At 49.7% G+C, this 17,590-nt stretch overlaps 1 protein-coding gene across 2 annotated transcripts in view; it reads left to right on the forward strand.

Annotated features, from left to right (window-relative positions):
• Positions 1-16,023, forward strand: part of Scgdelta (sarcoglycan delta) — a 131,083-nt gene extending 115,060 nt beyond the window's left edge. For both annotated transcript variants that reach the window (XM_076319764.1, XM_076319765.1), the window contains exons 5-7: positions 11,562-11,751; positions 13,187-13,379; positions 14,508-16,023. In XM_076319764.1, coding sequence (XP_076175879.1) covers positions 11,562-11,751; positions 13,187-13,379; positions 14,508-15,021 — 897 coding nt within the window. In that variant the 3' untranslated portion in view covers positions 15,022-16,023. The remainder of the gene's footprint in view (positions 1-11,561; positions 11,752-13,186; positions 13,380-14,507) is intronic.
• Positions 16,024-17,590: the final 1,567 nt, after the last annotated feature.

Raw genomic sequence — 17,590 nt, forward strand, 5'->3', positions numbered from 1 at the left:
GGAGGAGGGAGGAGGGAGGTGGGGGGAGGCTCGTTACAGCGGCAGGCTCGATAACAAGCGTCGAAACGAGCGAGCGGTCGTTAGAAAAAGCCGGCCACCGGTGCTGGTTGTTTCATTATCGTTATTGCCAAAATCCGGCCGCGGGTAACGCGATATTTAACGGCGTTGAGTAATATCGCCGAGAGCCGCGCGTAACCTTTTGGCCCGCCGGGCGGATTTATCGCGACCGCGTGCGAATGTCGCGAGCGTAATTCGACGCGGGGCGTAATTAACGCTGGCGAGCGTTTATACGCGAACCGAACAATTTTCACGCTCGATACTCGATGGCCGGTAGAGGATCCGTTGGAACGATTTTGCGAGCGTCCTCGACGCGAGCCAGACTTCCGGTTCGGGTGAATCGTCGCTACCTCGTCGAATCCATCGACAAGCTAGACGCCGCAACTCGCGCTTCAACCTTAACCCGGTCGATTAAGGTAAAGACGATGGAGAAATCCCTGTGTATATCCCACTGCGAGAGCATCGAGCCCACCTATATCCGCCATTATCGAATTTATTTGAAATCGAAAGGAGCCCCCGCGATCGGGCGCAACGATCCCTCGATAGAGGCTAAACTCGCTGGAAATTGAGTATCAATCCGTAAGTAAAGAGTCTGCGAGCAGCAGGGATACCCCGTGGGAAATGTAAGCCGTCGTCTCCGCCCCCACCCCACCATCTTGCTCTTTCTTCCTTCCTTCCTTCCTTCCTTCCTTTCTTCCTTCCTTCCTTCCTTCCTTCCTTCCTTCCTTCCTTCCTTCCTTCCTTTCTCGCCTCGTTCTTCTTGACGCTATCTCTTCTTCCGATTTCTGTCGCCTCTCCGTCTCTCTTGTGCGATTTCCATTTTTCTTTCTTCGATGCGATTCCAGCCTCCTTCGGAACTATGCTCCTAAACGCGACGCGAGTAACGTTCGTCGCATTTCCGTCCGCGACTCGTAAATAAAACGGACAATCGAGACCGATGTTTCGCAGAGGGAGAAATCGTAAATAGCGTTAACCGTGAAAGAAACGAAACAGACGTTTCGTCGATCGTAGACGTCGCGTTCAACGAATAATCTTTCGTTTCTCGAGCGGACGCGCAATCTACTCGAATCCGGGTCATCGATTCCCTTTGCCCGAGCCTAATATCCCAAGCAACTCGTACGCGCGCGCGGGCGCGGGCGCGGGCGCGGGCGCGGGCGCGCTCGTTATTTCCAAACTGCTGTCCAGCTCGCGAGATAGCTCGTACAATCAGCGAGTGGACCGACCGAAACTTTCCTCGTTAATTATCGCTCATCGACGTGTTCGGTGAGTTTATAATCGCTATCGCCAACTCCATCGACGCGCAACGGAACGAAACAGTCTCGAGTCTATTCGAGTTGCCGGTAGCCGCGAGACGAAAAAGCCGCGGCTTCGAAGTATCGGTTCATTACAAACGACACTGGGAATACACACCGAGGATTCGAACGCCCTAGACGTGGATCTGAAATTCTTCGAGACCCGGCAGTTGATATCCATTCGGAAGTTCCTTCGCTCGCCTTATCCGAACGAAAACGCGATGCACTCGCGAGCCGGGAAATATTTTATGCCCTCCGTAGTTCTCCTCCTCGGCCCCCTCCTTTATCCACCATTCTTTTCCACCTATTCATATTTGATGAGAGAGTCTCGACCTCCTCCTTTCGCAGAACCCTCTTTACCGCGGTACCGCGAATCCCGTTGGCTTTGGTGTCGATCCCTTCGCAGCCAGAATCTTTGAGAAATTAAATCGTTTCTCTCGGACGAGATCTTGGGGCGCGTTTAATCGTCGTCGGACTCGCGATACCTTTGTTCCGGACAATACAGTCGAGAACGACGGAGTAGTCGTTACCGTGGACTCGCGTACTCACCGATTTTTAACCGAAGCCGCGGAAATTTTCTTCGTTCGCCGACACGGCGGGAGAGTGATCCAATAATTCGATGTTTAAACTTTATCGACCCTCGCTTAGGTGTGTACGAACACACCGCTGCTCTTCTACCGTCCCCCACCATTCCCACCGTCCGCCGATTCGGTCGTAAAATTTCGTTCTCTTACATCGCGGATCTCCGCGTCGCTCGAAACAGAATTTACCGCGCGAACTCCGTCGTAAAGTTCGTCGGGTAGAACGAAATTCATAACTAGCAGCATTTCCAATATCTCGCTCGGATCGAAAGGTCTTACGAGATCTTCGATTACGAACAATATATAATGCAGCCTGAAACGTTATGTCGGACGGCACAGTGTACAGACGGTATATTGGCACTAACGGCTCACCGTATACAGCCATGCGAAACAGATGCCCCGCCTACCCAATATCGCTCACGGAACCGACCCCTATAACCCTCCTATCCATAGAGAATTCACCTGTACACATTCCTTCCTATATTACTCGACAGATAGTACCGGCGCGCGGTTACATTCGTACAAAGTGTACCGAAGCGAGGCGAGGCCATGCGAGGCTCCTTTCGCGACATCGGCTTCGAATGCGCCGCCGCGTCGCTTCGACACCTCGTACCAACGGATGCTCCGAGTGTACTCGCTCGAGCTTCGATTCTCCCTAATATCGATGTCTCGCCAAGTTCCTTTCCGATCCCGAGACATTCTCTTACGAGCGAAACGCTCTCGAGACACAAGAAACACGACAACAGTTTTTACAAGAAGAATCTATCCGAAATTAAATTACTCGAGTCAGCGCGTGCTCGATGTATCCAAATACACGATATCCGCGAGATACTACGTTCGTTCGTTCGATGTCGAATTACACGCTTCGTTGCAACATGGAGAATCGGTAACACGTGGGTCGGTGGGAAAGAAATGCCGATGGACATTCGAAAACGGTGACGGTGGATCGCAGCGTTGCGTCGAGATCGTCGAAACAATTTTTCCGTCGTTGGCGATCTATCGCGTAAAAAGCGAATATTCGATGCGATCAGAGTCCGGCGCAGCTGGGTTTGCAAACATCGACGAAACGTTCGAAAGTTTTACATCCTCCTCACCTCGGGAGCGGCATCGTCCAAGTCGTCGGGACAATGAATTACCAACGAACGGAAGTTAATTCGTCGAACGTACGAGCTTAAAATCAATGGAGCGGTCGATCGATATCGATTCATCGGAAAAGTTGCTACGCCGGCCGATAAATGCTTGAGAAATGGCTAGCCACCCTGTATACATTACGTACAACCGGTGTGTTAGTACTAAAGGATATCTATTATAGCGGTCGGTTAACAAGTGCAAGTGCGATATACTGGGCACGCCGCCATGAATTTTGAGCGTACACCGATGCCGTAGTTGTTGGCCGGTCGAATCGGGTCGAACAACGATCGTACGAGTTTATCGGCTACGAAGATTTTAGGCCGAACCTCGTTTCGTCCGTTCTTAAAATTTCGTTCCCGCGGGTACCAAACGACGGCGTTCGGGCTATTTTGTTTCGTACGTTGAACGAATCGTCTCCGATGAACTCCCGCATTTTTGACGGGACAAGCTTGCCAACGCCTTGCGAATACAACGAGGAATAGATCGCAACACCACTTTGTAAGTTCGACCTTCTGGATTTTGAAATTCACGGCTGCCGAATGCTCGAGTAAACGATCGCTGGGAAGAAAATAAACGGTAGCGGAAACGATTCGGTTTGTTTCAAAGAGGAACGAAACGGGACGTTCGAACGGTGGGTTAGCGTAATTGGGCTCTTCGATGTCCTAACGCGTTACGTGCCAACGTTGCGCGATGCATCGAATCGAGTGTGTTGCGCTACGAGGCGAATAAAACTGAGGAATTGGTTCGAAGGACGAACGAAAATTCGGATTATTAAAAATGATAAACAACCGGGGCCGTTCTCTCTCTCTCTTTCTGCCGTCAAAACGATGAGCGCATCGACGAACTCTCCATACGTTTCGCAAGTCCGTGAGATCCTCGTTTGCTGCTCGTTCAAAGTCGACCTCCTACGCCATCCCTGGATCCTCGTCGTTATTTTTCTGGCTCATTTTTAATTCTCCGGAAAAAGGACGTCGTGCTCGCAGGTAACCCGGTTGCGGAAAGAGGAGAATCTTCTGTCTCCGAGGTGGGACAGTACCTTCGAGGCAGAGATTAATTAGAGAGCGAAGAATACAATAAATGATTATATCGAGGGAGAAGAAAGTGGCAAGGCCGGTGACGGAAACCGAACAGAGGCCGAGATGGAGAGGAAAACGAGACACCTGGAAAAGGCTGGAGCATTATAAAGGAGGATGCCAGGGCCGAGACTGTACCGGCATTAATGATGCCCTTAGGGCGTTCCGTCTCCTGGCATCTTCTTTGTAAATTATATAAAGAATTGTTCCCAATGGTATAAAAATACACACACACCCACACTATATATATATATACACACACACACACACATATGTATATATATAATATATATATAAACATGTGTATGTATGTGTGGGTGTGGGTGTATATATATCTATATAATAGGTTGCTCGATAAGTTTTGTCGTTCGATAAAAAATGAAGCTATTAGGTTCATCGTTTTATTTTTCTAGAGATGGTACTACTCTTTGATAAACGTGTGTAAAGTTTCACGTAGATTTGTCGACTCGTTCGTATATTTACAGATGTTCCAAGTTGAAGTGTCATAGTATCTTTTTGCAATGGAATAAACGACAAAACTTATTATGTATGTATGTATGTATGTATGTACGTATAGATAGATACGTATACAGATAGAGTAGGCGTCCATGTACGCGCGTGTATAGGTGTGTGTATATATTAGTATAAAAAAGGACGAAAACAGTGAACCATTGCAGCATCGTATTGGTTACCGTTCGCCTCGTTATCTTAAGAAAATGATCTACAAGGACCGCTCGTTATAAAGTACGAACCACTGTTCGGGCAGTCTTTTGCGTTCCATTCTTCGATAAGCACGCATACATATAGTAGATACGCGCGGGCGCACACAGCGACTCGGACGAGCAGAAATAGTCGGAACACGGCTAGAAAGGAGGGAGAAACCGGATGTCGGTGTTTGCCGCGTTCCAACGAGGCGACTACTGCGATTGGTTTATCAATGGATTAACAATTCATTTCCCGCTGGCGGTAATGATAGTTGCGCCGATTCGATTCGTTCGTCCGTGGAAAATTAATTCGATCATTAACCGCGACGAGGCGTTGGAACGCGGTAGGTGCTTTCTAGCTCCAACGGGTGTGAAACGTCCTTCCGCGTGTTTCGAAGCAACATTCCGTTGTTAAAGATAGAAAAATACGATGTAGTGGATAACCGTTGAACGGAACGGAACGGAAGATGTACTATATTTACGAGCTGCGAATAAACGAGGTTCGCTCGGTATCTTCGGAACGACGGAAAGCGCATCGAGCTTTCGTCGATCAGAATTCGTACGGTTGAAAAGTTTTCGCGTCGCTTTGGAGAATCGTCTAAATCTGCGTATTTTTACACGCGTCGTGGTACGTACGTTCGTTCGATGACGAGAACCTTTACCCGAATTTTTTACTCCAAAGGAAATACGTAAATCGAAGTGGTAATTTCGTAAGAGAAACGAGAAAATACGTTCTTCCTTTCTTCTTTCCTAATGGTGGATCGAATCCTACGAGAAAATATATTTCTTCGATACACGATCTTCTCCTAGTTCCGACGTAAACAAATTTCATCTCGTATCTGAAACGAACCGACTCTAACGATCGAAATCCAATCTTCGTTGGAAAAGCAGACGTCCGCGCTACGATCGGACGAGGCTCGGAAAATCTTTATTTCCTTGGTTTCCGTTTCCAGCGCGAACTTTCCCGTTCGAGCGTCTAGTTAACTCCATTTCCCGTCGAAAGACCGAAATTCCACCTTTTTATTCTCTTTTCGCGTCTACGGCGAACGAAACGAACTAATCCCCGCGGCTCCAGCATCGACGCCACCGGGGAACCGTACCGCCGCGTTTCAACCACGAAATCATACCGGACGTTACTAAATCCTGGCCGGATAGCAGGACTCCCGGCCATCGGTACACTCCGCGATTTAATCCTTGCGCCGCCGCGCGCGACGTAAAATAACACGAAATTGCAATGTCGTCGTGGCGCGGCACTGCACGGGGGTGGTCTCGAGCGAAAACCCCGTGGGGTGGGTCGGAGCGTAGGTGGTGACAGGACTACGAGTCGGATTACTCGCGGCAAAAGTTAGGCGACTCCTGTCCAGCTCGGGATAATTACGTGAGGTGCATTAACATGGTGTACGTACCGGCTACATACGTACGTACGTACGTATGTACGTACGTACGATTACCAGTGCGGTTTACGCGAACGTTCCCGCGCCTTCCTCTCGAGGGTAAGTTCGCGCTCGCGAACAGCGTCTCGCATCGACCACTGCGGAATAATTCCGAGGTTCTCCGACCGTGGAATTTGAACGAGTGCGAATCGAGAGAAGGTTGCTTTATCGGGGACAGTGAATAACAAAGACTCGGGACACTCGATCGAAAAGTGGAAAAAAACGGACGAGTAATACCCCTTCTCGGAGGTTCGAACGTTTCTTCGTAAATACGATTACTCGTTACGATCGCTGGGAGACGACGAAGAACGTCGGAACCTTCCGGTTTACGAACAATGTTTCCTACATTGGTAAATTACGACGATCGATCGGCGATAAATAGACAATGCCTCTTTTTGCGTCGTAGCGAGGCGCGCTCGAAGCGGGCCAAGCCGGAGAAAGCCGGGCCAAGCCGGGGCCACCAAACCGAGACTAACGCGCTTTGTATTAATTTATGGATAGCGAGCAGCTGAGCGTCGTCGTCCGAGGATGTCGTTAGGATGATATACGCGTACGAGGGGTGTTATTTGGATTTCATTACGTTCCGCGCCGTGCACTTCTCGCGAACATTCGCGCGTCCAATCGGGCCTCGAGATCCCGAGAATTTCGAGCACCCTGAGGGAATATCGGTCCGACCCGAGCCAGACCACCTTGTCGCTCCGGGTGTCCGCTCCTCGGTCTCGCTGCGATCTCGAACGTTCGCGCATACGAACGAACAAACAGACTCTTTGGACGAATCGGCCGTGCCCTACGCGAAATTCTATACTCTAGGATACGTTCGTCTCAACTGGATGCAGCGACCAAGTCTGGGAATAAACACGGAACGTGAAATAACGCGGAAAAACAGGCACACTGTTGCGAAAAGACGCTTACGATCGCGTTACGATACACTGTCCGACACGATTTTTGCATTCCAGTAATCAGTTACCGATCATTGTAAATAGAGCCACACTCCTCAAACAAAAATCCGGAACACGAGTTTCTCTAAAAACTCTGAATTTTCGACAATAATGAGGTATTACGCGAAAAGTAAAAACGTTAGAAAGTTCGAATTGGTCTTCAATAATAGAGGAGAGTTTCTCAAATATAGCGATGTATAATTTATTAATTCTTTTTGGTCCTAGATAGTTATAAATTAGCGTCAAAGTTTGCTATGCGTAACCAACGCCGATCGAGGGCATTCATTTTCTATAAATAACCTTTTAATTTTCTTTTTCTTAATACTTGAGCACTCGATCCTTTTTCTCCGTATATAGTAAACTACGATGTTCTTCTTAATCAATTTCGGTTAATAGAAATTTCATTAATCTAATATTCTAAATTCGCAGTCAATTAGTTCGATACTACCCACGACGAAGAACTATTGTTCGTCGCGAGTAATATCTATTACCAGGTCTCACCACGTGGAGGTTGCTGCGAGCGGAGACCCGGAGGGTGATAGATGGAATCAAAGTTCCATCGATCTCCTCGACGTGCAATACAAACGAAATTACTTAAAACGAGGAGATCGAAAGAACTTTATTCCTTCGATCTTCACGTTCGGTTCTGCCGAGCAATTACATCGTCGAACAAAATGAGGGAAAATTGGGAAAGACGCGACGCAAATCGTGGAGTCGTACTTACCAAGTTGGTCTCGTTTTCCTTTGGAATTAGTAGGAGCGATACTGCAATTCGACTTCCAGATTCTTGTTTGGGGAGTGTGGCCCTACAAGGATCACCCACTGGTTATAGGAAGGCAGAAAAAAAGTTTCATTTTGACTTATCGTGCGGCTATGAACCTACGCCAATTTCCAAAATTTTCATTCGAGGATACAATTTCTCATTGTTCCTTATAAATTCGAATCGTTGCAGGGGTGCTCCGTTACGCGGATACTCGGCGGCTTTAAAAATACGTACGCGACTCAGTCCCGAATTCAAATTTACCCAACCGACGAACCGAAAGTATCCTTCGATATCGTTACGACGCGATTTATCGCATTTAGAAAATAAATGAACGGATTACGCGTATACGTAGTTGGGCGTAACTCGTGCGTCGTACAGAATGTATAAAGTATCCCGTCACATGGAGTGGAATTTTCGTTCAATCACCGATGTATAGTACGATCTGTTGTGGAGCGTGCCGGGCCGTATCGCGCGACTTGCCGACGTATTTGCCGCAAATTACGTACGTAATTCGAGCAAACGTATCGTCTCGACTCGACGAAAGTTGCGGGGAAACCCGGCTTTTCGCATTTTCGAGTAGACCGTAAACAGTGTACCGCTGCGAGACAAAGAACGTAGAACGGAGAACGAGGCAAATTCGACGTTTCCAGAATCGATCGATCTTCGATCGAAACTTGATCGTTGACCACTTTCTCCGTGAACCGCCAAGAGTCTAACGACGTCTGTCCTCGCGGTTGTTACCACCGTCTAGTCTATCCAGTGATTCCTCCGGTCTGCCTTTCGACCGTAAGACGATTTCGGAAAGCAGCCGCAACTACGACCCTCTCGACGCCATTGGGGTTTACGATTACGGTTAAGTACAGAGCAAAGAGATCGTATCGTTTTCCGAACGATTTGACTAATCGAGTGGCGGCCACGATGGAAAGTAACCGCGGCCGCAGCTGTGCGCATCCCGAGCAATGCCAGCACTTCCGGCTGCGGGAATTTAAACAAGGATCAAACGCGACGGCCACCGGAGAACCGGAACACTGGCTGGCCATTTCTGATAATGGCAGCGATTGTTTCAATTTGCAGCGCAGTAGGAGTTAATTCGACGCGTCGCGTGCTGCATCGAGAGCGAAGATCGGAGATATCGAGAAAGTCTGAAATTGTCCCGTGAGTAATGCCGTTTTTTCCTTTCTTTTCTTTTCTCTTCTGTTCCGTTCCTTTCCTTTTTACCGTACACTTTCCATCCAAGTCCGCGGGCAATGCAACGCTGGACAAAATTCTAAATCTTACACGTAGGAACCGATACCGCGTCGACGAATCTATTCCCATAGCCGGAACATTTTCAAACGGGCAAATAGTGAAAAAAAATTTGTTCAAAGAGGGAACGCGAAATTTCCCGAGAACCGGAAAGTAATTTTAGAACGTAACAAGTGCGATAAATATTTTTATTTTCAAGCGCAAAACCGACGCGAAAAACAATATCACGCGGAAAATAATAATACGATATTTTGGGCGATAAAAATTTGTAAAACAACCTCGATACGCGATACCTTGTGGCATTCGATTCTCGAACGGTGGAACTGGAATTACGTGGGAAAATTAATCGACCACTTAACTCGATCGTTTGCAAGCGTCTCGCGGTACGAGCCCAATACGTTTCGTTGGAAAACCAGAAAATCGTAAAGGCAGTTGTTCGGTCCGACTTTGGTAAGCCAGGCTCGAGTTCGCCGGTGTACTGGCGTCTATCCAACTGCAACATTTCCTTCCGAACAATCGTAATAATAAGCGGAAACGGCGGGACGGGACAGTATATGCGTGGCGATTGTTTCCGATCGAGTGGCTAATCATCGGAAACCAATGTAGACGGCAGTGACTGGTTCGTGTCGAGGGGTCGGAAGAAAGGAAGGAAGGAAGGAAGGAAGGAAGGAAGGAAGGAAGGAAGGAAGGAAGGAAGGAAGGAAGGGAGGGAGGGAGGGAGGGAGGGAGGGAGGGAGGGAGGGAGGGAGGGAGGGAGGGAGGGAGGGAGGAAGGAAAGAAGGAAGAAAGAAAAAAAGCAGGCAGGCATTTTTTCGAGGCAACCGTTTTAAGGTCGAAGCCATCTCCTCCGTTTTGTTCCCCGTAGCAAAGGCGATAAGCCCAAAGTCGCTTGAAATGCAATTACTACGCGTTATCGACGTTTATCCGAAGCTCGGAAGGTACCGGTGAAAAAGCGAATGGTCGATCAAGGCTGGATAACTCCGCGAGAGGGAGCGAGATGAAAAGAAAAGAAGGGAACGAGGATCGGAGACGCGAGTCGCGGCGCAATTAATGTAACGCGAAATTGAATTTCACGAGCGGAATTGCGTTTCTCCGTGGTGGGATAAGTCTGCCGCGCAGAAGAATACCCGAAGTTTATGAGACGAATACGAGAGAACGCGCAATGTGTCTACTTTATAGCGCGATCCTCCGTTCGTCTCCGCGAGCTCGCTCGTTCCGCTCGATACACTCGAAACTACCTATCTCCGAGCCGGCTAGGCGAACACCGACGTCGAAATAAAATTTTGCCTACGCCACTGTTCCCGATATTATGCGAGAGATATTTCAAACTAGCGACCGCGCGATGCTTCGGCGTGCAGAACCGGGCGCTCATAGCTCGTCGCTGCATTTATTATTCAACCGTCCGAAACGACAATAATGTCGGCCGGTGGTATTTAATTTTCGTTCCGTTGAATCATGGCGCGGAACTACGTCGAACCCGACTCGCCGAAGGCAAAACGATGTCGACTCGAAGCTTCACGAGGTTACTCTATCCGTGAAATCGACGAAGGAAAAAGGAGAAACGAGAAAAGAGAAAAGAGAAAAGAGAAAAGAGAAAAGAGAAAAGAGAAAAGAAAGCTTCGTATAATCGCGCGTCGGGAAATTTCAAATTTCAGAGTTATTGCGTTTTAAAGGATATGCTTCGAAGCGTGCGCGTGCTACCCATCTGAACGCAAGCACGGGTACGGCATTGGACTGACAATGAATGCTTTACGCGTCCCATCGTTCCGGACTTATTTCGAGCGATTCTGCCGTGCATTTCCAATACGTCGTTGGAAATCAATTGGGTCGTTGATTCGAGTAAACAAAACGTACGCGCGAATAAAGCCGTTAAACGTCGAGACGAGTGACACGCGTTCGAAACATACCGTTTGACCGCGGACCACTTCGCGGAGACGAACAATACGCATGCTCGGCTCGCGGTACGGATCGAAGAGTCGCGAATAGTAAAAGTTTCGCAATTCGAAGAAAAAGAAACAAATTTCTCTTCTTTTTTCTAATATTTTCTAGGTTCGGGCTTTTCCCAAGCTCGCAAGCTTTGAATTTAACGATACATTGAAAATGGTCGTGTAGCTGTTTCGCAACGGTGCGCGATTACGCGTTTCGCGGATGTGCTTTCGGCAACGTGCTTTTGCGCGAGAAACGAGACGAGGAGAACAAGTCGGAGAGGAGAAGGGAAACGTAAGCACCGCGACCGAATTTTAATACCGAGGCCTACGATTCCATTTTCATCGACGATCGTTGAAACGCCGAGCCAGAATGCTTGCTTCGTTTATTTCCTGACGATCGTTTCCTCTTCTTTCAGGAGGGAATCGGCTCCCTGAAGGTGGTGCCCGGAGGGATCGAGCTCAGAGGTCAGGCCGCCGTTCTCGACGCCCTCGTGGCCTCTAGCCTCAGATCCAGGCGAGGGAAGAATCTGTTCCTCGAGTCGTGGAGCAACTTTACCGCGTCGGCCAGATCGCACGACGGCCGACTGCTCGCGCGACTGACAGTCGGTGAGAACGACGAAATTTCGGCTCGAAATTAACGCGTTGTCGAGCGATGAACAGAGTTTTAGCGAAACTCGTTCGTCGCGGTTCTCGGGCTCTCGTACCAAGAGCATCGATTTTCTCGCGATCGAGGGTTTCGTCGTCGGGTGTCCCTTTCGCTTCCCAACAAAGCGTTTGTTCAAAGTTTCTTTTCGATAAATATTCCATCGGATCGCCGAATCGTTGACCGTTCGATTACGCGCCGCCGGTATTTTAAAATCGTTCACGTTATCGGTAAATCGCGAAAGAGGAAATTTGCAACTTTCGTTTCGTATAATCGGCGATAAACATTGTCCACTTTACCGGTAATATTGCCACGATCGATCGTGATCGTCCGAACAATTACCGACACCTTAACTTTACCTTGGTTCCGTTTATTCGTTTCGATTCGCTTCAACGTTCGACTCGAGCAAGTACATAGGTCGTTTGCGAGATTCAGTGAGGAATCGAAGACCGCGGTAACTGCCTCGAATCGACGATAAATTATAGAGCGGTTTTAAAATCAATCCCGAAAAGATGCGGAATTAGCGAGAGATCGGTATCGTTCGTTTGTGCGATGTGCACCACTAACGAAAGCTTCGAACGTCTCTATTGTTTCAAAAAATGGGAAAATTCAGTCAAGGACAGATCGAGATCGATGCGTTGACACGATGATTACTAGCCTCAAGGTTCCCGTGCTTTCAAAGCTCTCAAGGTGAACGAGTACTTTTCTTCTTCTTCTTCTTCTTCTTCTTCTTCTTCTTCTTCTTCCCCTTTGTTTTCTTCATTTCCTTTCAACCTAACCGCGTATCTTTCCCACGTCCTTGTTGAAAACAAAAGGAGGAATTCGAATATCGATAACACCCGACGACGGTGTATGCACGTTCGATGTGTCCGTTAATGGACACGAACATTTCGGTCGCATCGGTTTTACAGCTACGAAACGAAATCGCGCAACAATCTCCGGGATAAAGACTCCGGTACAATGTATTACCGTCGACGACAATCAGTATTTTAAACGGTCTCCGAGATAGATCCGCCAAAACAATAGAACTCGTTCAACTCGTCCTTTTACTCTCCAAAAAATACGCGACGAACCACGGAGCTTCGCCCTTGACAAAATCCCTCTACCCTAAAGAGTCTCGGAGACATTTAAGCATTCTGTTCGAAACGCTTTGCCTTCCGCCGAAATATTTAACGATTCGAATTAATTTAAACGCCGCGTCGCGATTCCTCGATGCGTAATCGAGCGACAAATTAATTCGAGACACGCGCGGTAAATATAAATATTTACGATCGAGTAACGCGTCTTCGAGCAGATGCCCGCGGCCGCGCTCGCGTCAACAATCGGCGTGCGGCCGGATCGGCGATCCAACCGATTCGAAAAGAAAACGCTGGATAAGTGTCTTCCGTCCGTTTTCAGGTGAAGATCGCGTGGACTGTGTATCGAGAGGCTTCCGAATATCCGACCCTCGAGGAGGAATTCTCTTCTCGGCGGACAAGGAGCAGGTGGTGGTGGGAGCGGAAATGCTGAGGGTAACCGGTGACGGGGGTGCCGTTTTCCAGGGCAGCGTTCAAACGCCTCTGGTCAGAGGGGAATCGGGCCGTGGTCTCAGGTAATCGCAAAAGGGAAGAAGAATTTTCTTTCTCCCTGACCCCCCGCTCCATTCCCTTTCTCGTCCTTTTTCCTCCCCCCGTGTAACCGAAACGATTCGCTGAATATTTCACCGCGCATGAATATTTATTTTTGGGACGTCTAAAAGTAGACTCGGTCTAGTTCGACGAACTTGCGGTGAATTTTTAGCCGAGTTTTCCCGTACCCGTTCGGTAATCATCCCCGATGGAGTTGCGAACGCAGGATGCTCTGTGTACGTTTCGGTGCGGTTTCCTTCTATTCGCAACGAGTGTGAATAATCGTGGCGAAACGTACCGCTTACGGTAATTCGCGATCGATGAGAGGGCGCTCGGGCGATGGAACGGAAAATGTACTTGTACTTGTTTTTCGAATCGCACGTTCCACGCGATCCCGCGAAAATTTCGATCCGAGGAAACTGCTCGCACGCGCTTGCTCCGATTCCGGTGTCTTTTCTTTCAGGAGGAAACTATCAGCGGGCTCGACGAGACGCGTTTAAAATGTCGGTAGAATGGACGATTCGCAGCGATTGTTCGCAAACAAAACGAGACGTATTACCGTAGAAGCGATCGAAACCTCGAGAGAACGACGCACTGGTTCCGCGGTTATTGATAGTGTCGGGCAATTTACAGACGGATTTACGATTACGATAAAACTTTGCTCGCGCGGAAAATTATATTCATAGGATTGGATTTATGCCAGATATGAAATACCGAGGATTCCCGAAGCGCTGCGGTGAGGCTGCGAGCAATAGGTCGACGAGGACGGTGGGTGGGAGCGAGGGTGTATTGGAAGAAAGGTACGGTCGAAGACGCCGCTTCGCCACTTGCGAGAAAGGAGGATCGATTATTGCGAGTCCGACGTTGAAGCCGACCGAATGCCGTATTATTTCGTCGCGCGATATCGCGTACAAATCGATCAGCGTATTACCGATGCTTTTTCAGCCGCGGCTTCGATTCCGAGCAGATTCCTTTGGTTCCGCGTTCGGTAATTGGGAGTGGGATAAGAATTACTTTCGTCTCGGATACGTTCGTTTCCCGTTCCTTCGACGCGACGCGAAAAGAATGAAACTTTTCCTACAAACGGAGTTTAACCGGTTCCATGCCGACAGACTCGAGTCGGCGACAAGGTCCCTGAAAATCAGCGCTCCTCAGCGAGTGGTGATCGAGTCTTGGGCCAACGAGATATCGGCGTCCTGTCTGACAGACCTGAAGCTTCAAAGCGTTCACGGTGCCATCAGACTCGACGCGAAAACGGTTTTTATGAAGGGCTTGAAAACGGTGAATCCAAGCCAAGGACACTTTTCGAGAGAGGATCAGCAGCACCAGCAGCAACAACAGCAGCAGCAGCAGCAGCAGCAGCAGCAGCAGCAGCAGCAGCAGCAGCAGCAGCAGCAGCAGCAGCAGCAGCAGCAACAACAACAGCAGCAGCAGCAGCAACAGCAGCAGCAGCAGCAGCAGCAGCACCAACAACAGCAGCGACAACAGCAACAACACTCTTCCAGGGCGTCTTCCCATCAAAGCCAAAGAGACACGACCGTCTATCAGTTGTGCGCCTGTGCTAACGGCAAACTGTTTCTCGCCAGGTCCGAGGGCATCTGTCAAGCCGACAAGTCAATTTGCTAATACGTCGAGTCTCGACTTCCGCGGTCGTTCGGCGCGATTTGGGACGAGTTCTTCGACGGAGCAACGCGACAACGCCATCGAATAAATCCCATCGTCTCGCGGGTTGTTGTAAACGTTCGAGCGAGCAAAAAAACGGTACACGGTAGTTCAAGTCTCGCAATCGCCCGAGAACTTTCGCTTTTCGCTGGTGTTTCCGTTCTAGAGCAACGCTGTATGCCGGATGGCGTCTCTTCGAAGAACCTTCTCGAGATCCGGCCGCGAGTCGCGCGTATGTATGTGTACGTAGCATCATCGACGGCGCTACCCCGCAATGTATATCTTGTATATCGATAAAAGTGCCCGATCGCACATTGGTAGGCAACGAATGATTATCGAATCATCGCCTCGTTCCTGTCTGCCCCTGCCCTTTAGGCCGAGTCAGTCGTTCCCCCGCGCCCCTGGTTTCTTTGTGCGAAGGTTCGCGCGTCCATTCGATGGGCAACGCGATTTGCAATTCCTTTGAGCCCCGAAGAACGAAAGATTAGAAGAGAGAGTGTGCGTGCGCGCCTGCGTGCGTGCGTGCGTGCGTGCGTGCGTGCGTGCGTGCGTGCGTGCGTGCGTGCGTGCGTGCGTGCGTGCGTGACAGAGAAAGCGTGCGTGCGTGACGTTACCGAGCGGAATTCGAAGGGGAAACGAGAAAGAATGTTCGCGATCGTTGCCCCGTCGCGCGTTTTCTCGAGTTTCGTTGGACTCAGATTTTACCGAGACAAGAAAGACGGTAACGCGACGACGGAGTAACCGAACGGTACAGCGGTGGTGGAGGTTCGTTCGCCCGCTCGGTTCCGATACACCGATCGGAGAAGCGTCAACGATTAGAGGAACGTTTATTTTGGAGCGTGTTTTAAAGTAACGAGAGAAACGTCGGTAGTTACTGTAAAGGATCGTGTTGCGATCCAGCTTGTACGCTGTACATCGGCCATGTCCATCTATTTATGTATGTGGCAATAAAGTCGTTATTGTTACTATTATTATTAATCGCAGCATCGTTTTTTCATTTCCGTCTGATTTGGTCGTGGAGGGAGACGACGCAGCGAACCAGGTACGTACCTTCGAAGAGGTTCCGCGAGGACGGACAGCCTCGAGCCAGCGCAGCGGAGCGATAAACGATAACGGACGCGAAATTAGGCGAAACGAAAATAGTTTCGAGAGAAGCCGATCTTGCTGCATAATATAGTGTATGTCGAGCGGCCTGACAGGTAGCAGGGGCAATCTCACCTAGTAGCCTCTTAAACGGCTCCGACGGCAAGGTAATTTTCTCGGAATTCGAGATTAAAATTGCATCTAGCCTGGAAGGGAACAAAGTGCGGCCCCAGACACGCCGGCAGAGGTTGGGGGTAACGGCGGCCGTGGGATGGAGCAATCTAACAAGCAGGCCGGAGGGACCGTGAGCGGTACGAGTTAGCACCGACCGAGCGAAAAACACTCTCCGAATGAAAAACGCGTTTTAGGTCGTTCGGTATTACCCTAATACGTAAAAGGATCTTCGACGCGGTCCGTCCCGCGGACGTAAAGGAGAAACCGGCGTCGCGAGCTCGGTCGCTTCCCGCGGACGAGGAATCTGGAATCCATTCGATGGCCGCCGTTTCCGCGCTCCTGGGACCATTACCGAGTACTTTGCCGGTTAAAGGTTAAATTACTTGGCGCGCGATACAGTTTTCCGTCCGCTCGACAGAGATAAGGTCGTTTCTCGGCATCGAGGGCGTTGTCGGGGGACGAGAGGCGAGACCCGAGAGGCGTGGGGCGAGAGGCGAGAGGCGAGAGGCGAGAGACCAGAGGCGAGAGGCGAGCGGTTCGATGCCGGAAGCGGCTGTCGTACGGATTCCGTGAACCGTGAAATTGTTGCTCGGTGTACTGGCGCGGCCGATAAAGCTTTAAATACGAATTAGCGACACACGTGCCGCGCGAAACCTGGCGTCGCGTCGCGTCGCGTCGCGCTACGTCATCCTGGACGTTTTCACGCACGCGGTATCCGGGCCGTGTCGTCTCTCCGGTATAATTAGTAGTCGGTTTCCGGGGATGTTCAAGGGGGCTGCAGTCGCGTCCGATTACGGCCGATACCGTAATTAGTTTTACCCAAAACGTACTCCCGGCTAGGATTTTGTCGAAAATTTGGTATTCCGGGATTCATCGTGACCGAACGTTCGGAAGAAACGGGGGTAAACGAAAGGCGAAAACTTGTCGAAAATATCGTCCTCTCGCGTCGGTGTAACGCGCCACGAATTAGAGACAAAGGGAAACGGTCGCAGACAGTGAGAGGGAGAGAGGGAGGAGGGGCGGTATCGTCGTCGTTGCTTGGCGTGTTTGTTTAAAGTGTAAATGCAAATTACGGGGCCGCTATAACAGGTTGTTGCTTCGCGAGCTGGCTCGGAGAACGATGGAAGGGTGGATCGAGCAAACGTTCGCGAGGTAAGGAGATTGCGTCAGTGGCTCGAGGCTCGCGGCTATCTCTCTCTCCAACGGAGCAGAAGGAATTGTTCGAGAGCGGAGTTGTCGAAACAACCGTGCCTCGATCGAATTCGTTGAACGGATG

The sequence above is a fragment of the Ptiloglossa arizonensis genome, chromosome 9 (assembly GCF_051014685.1).
Source record: "Ptiloglossa arizonensis isolate GNS036 chromosome 9, iyPtiAriz1_principal, whole genome shotgun sequence".
Classification (NCBI taxonomy): Eukaryota; Metazoa; Arthropoda; class Insecta; order Hymenoptera; family Colletidae; genus Ptiloglossa; species Ptiloglossa arizonensis.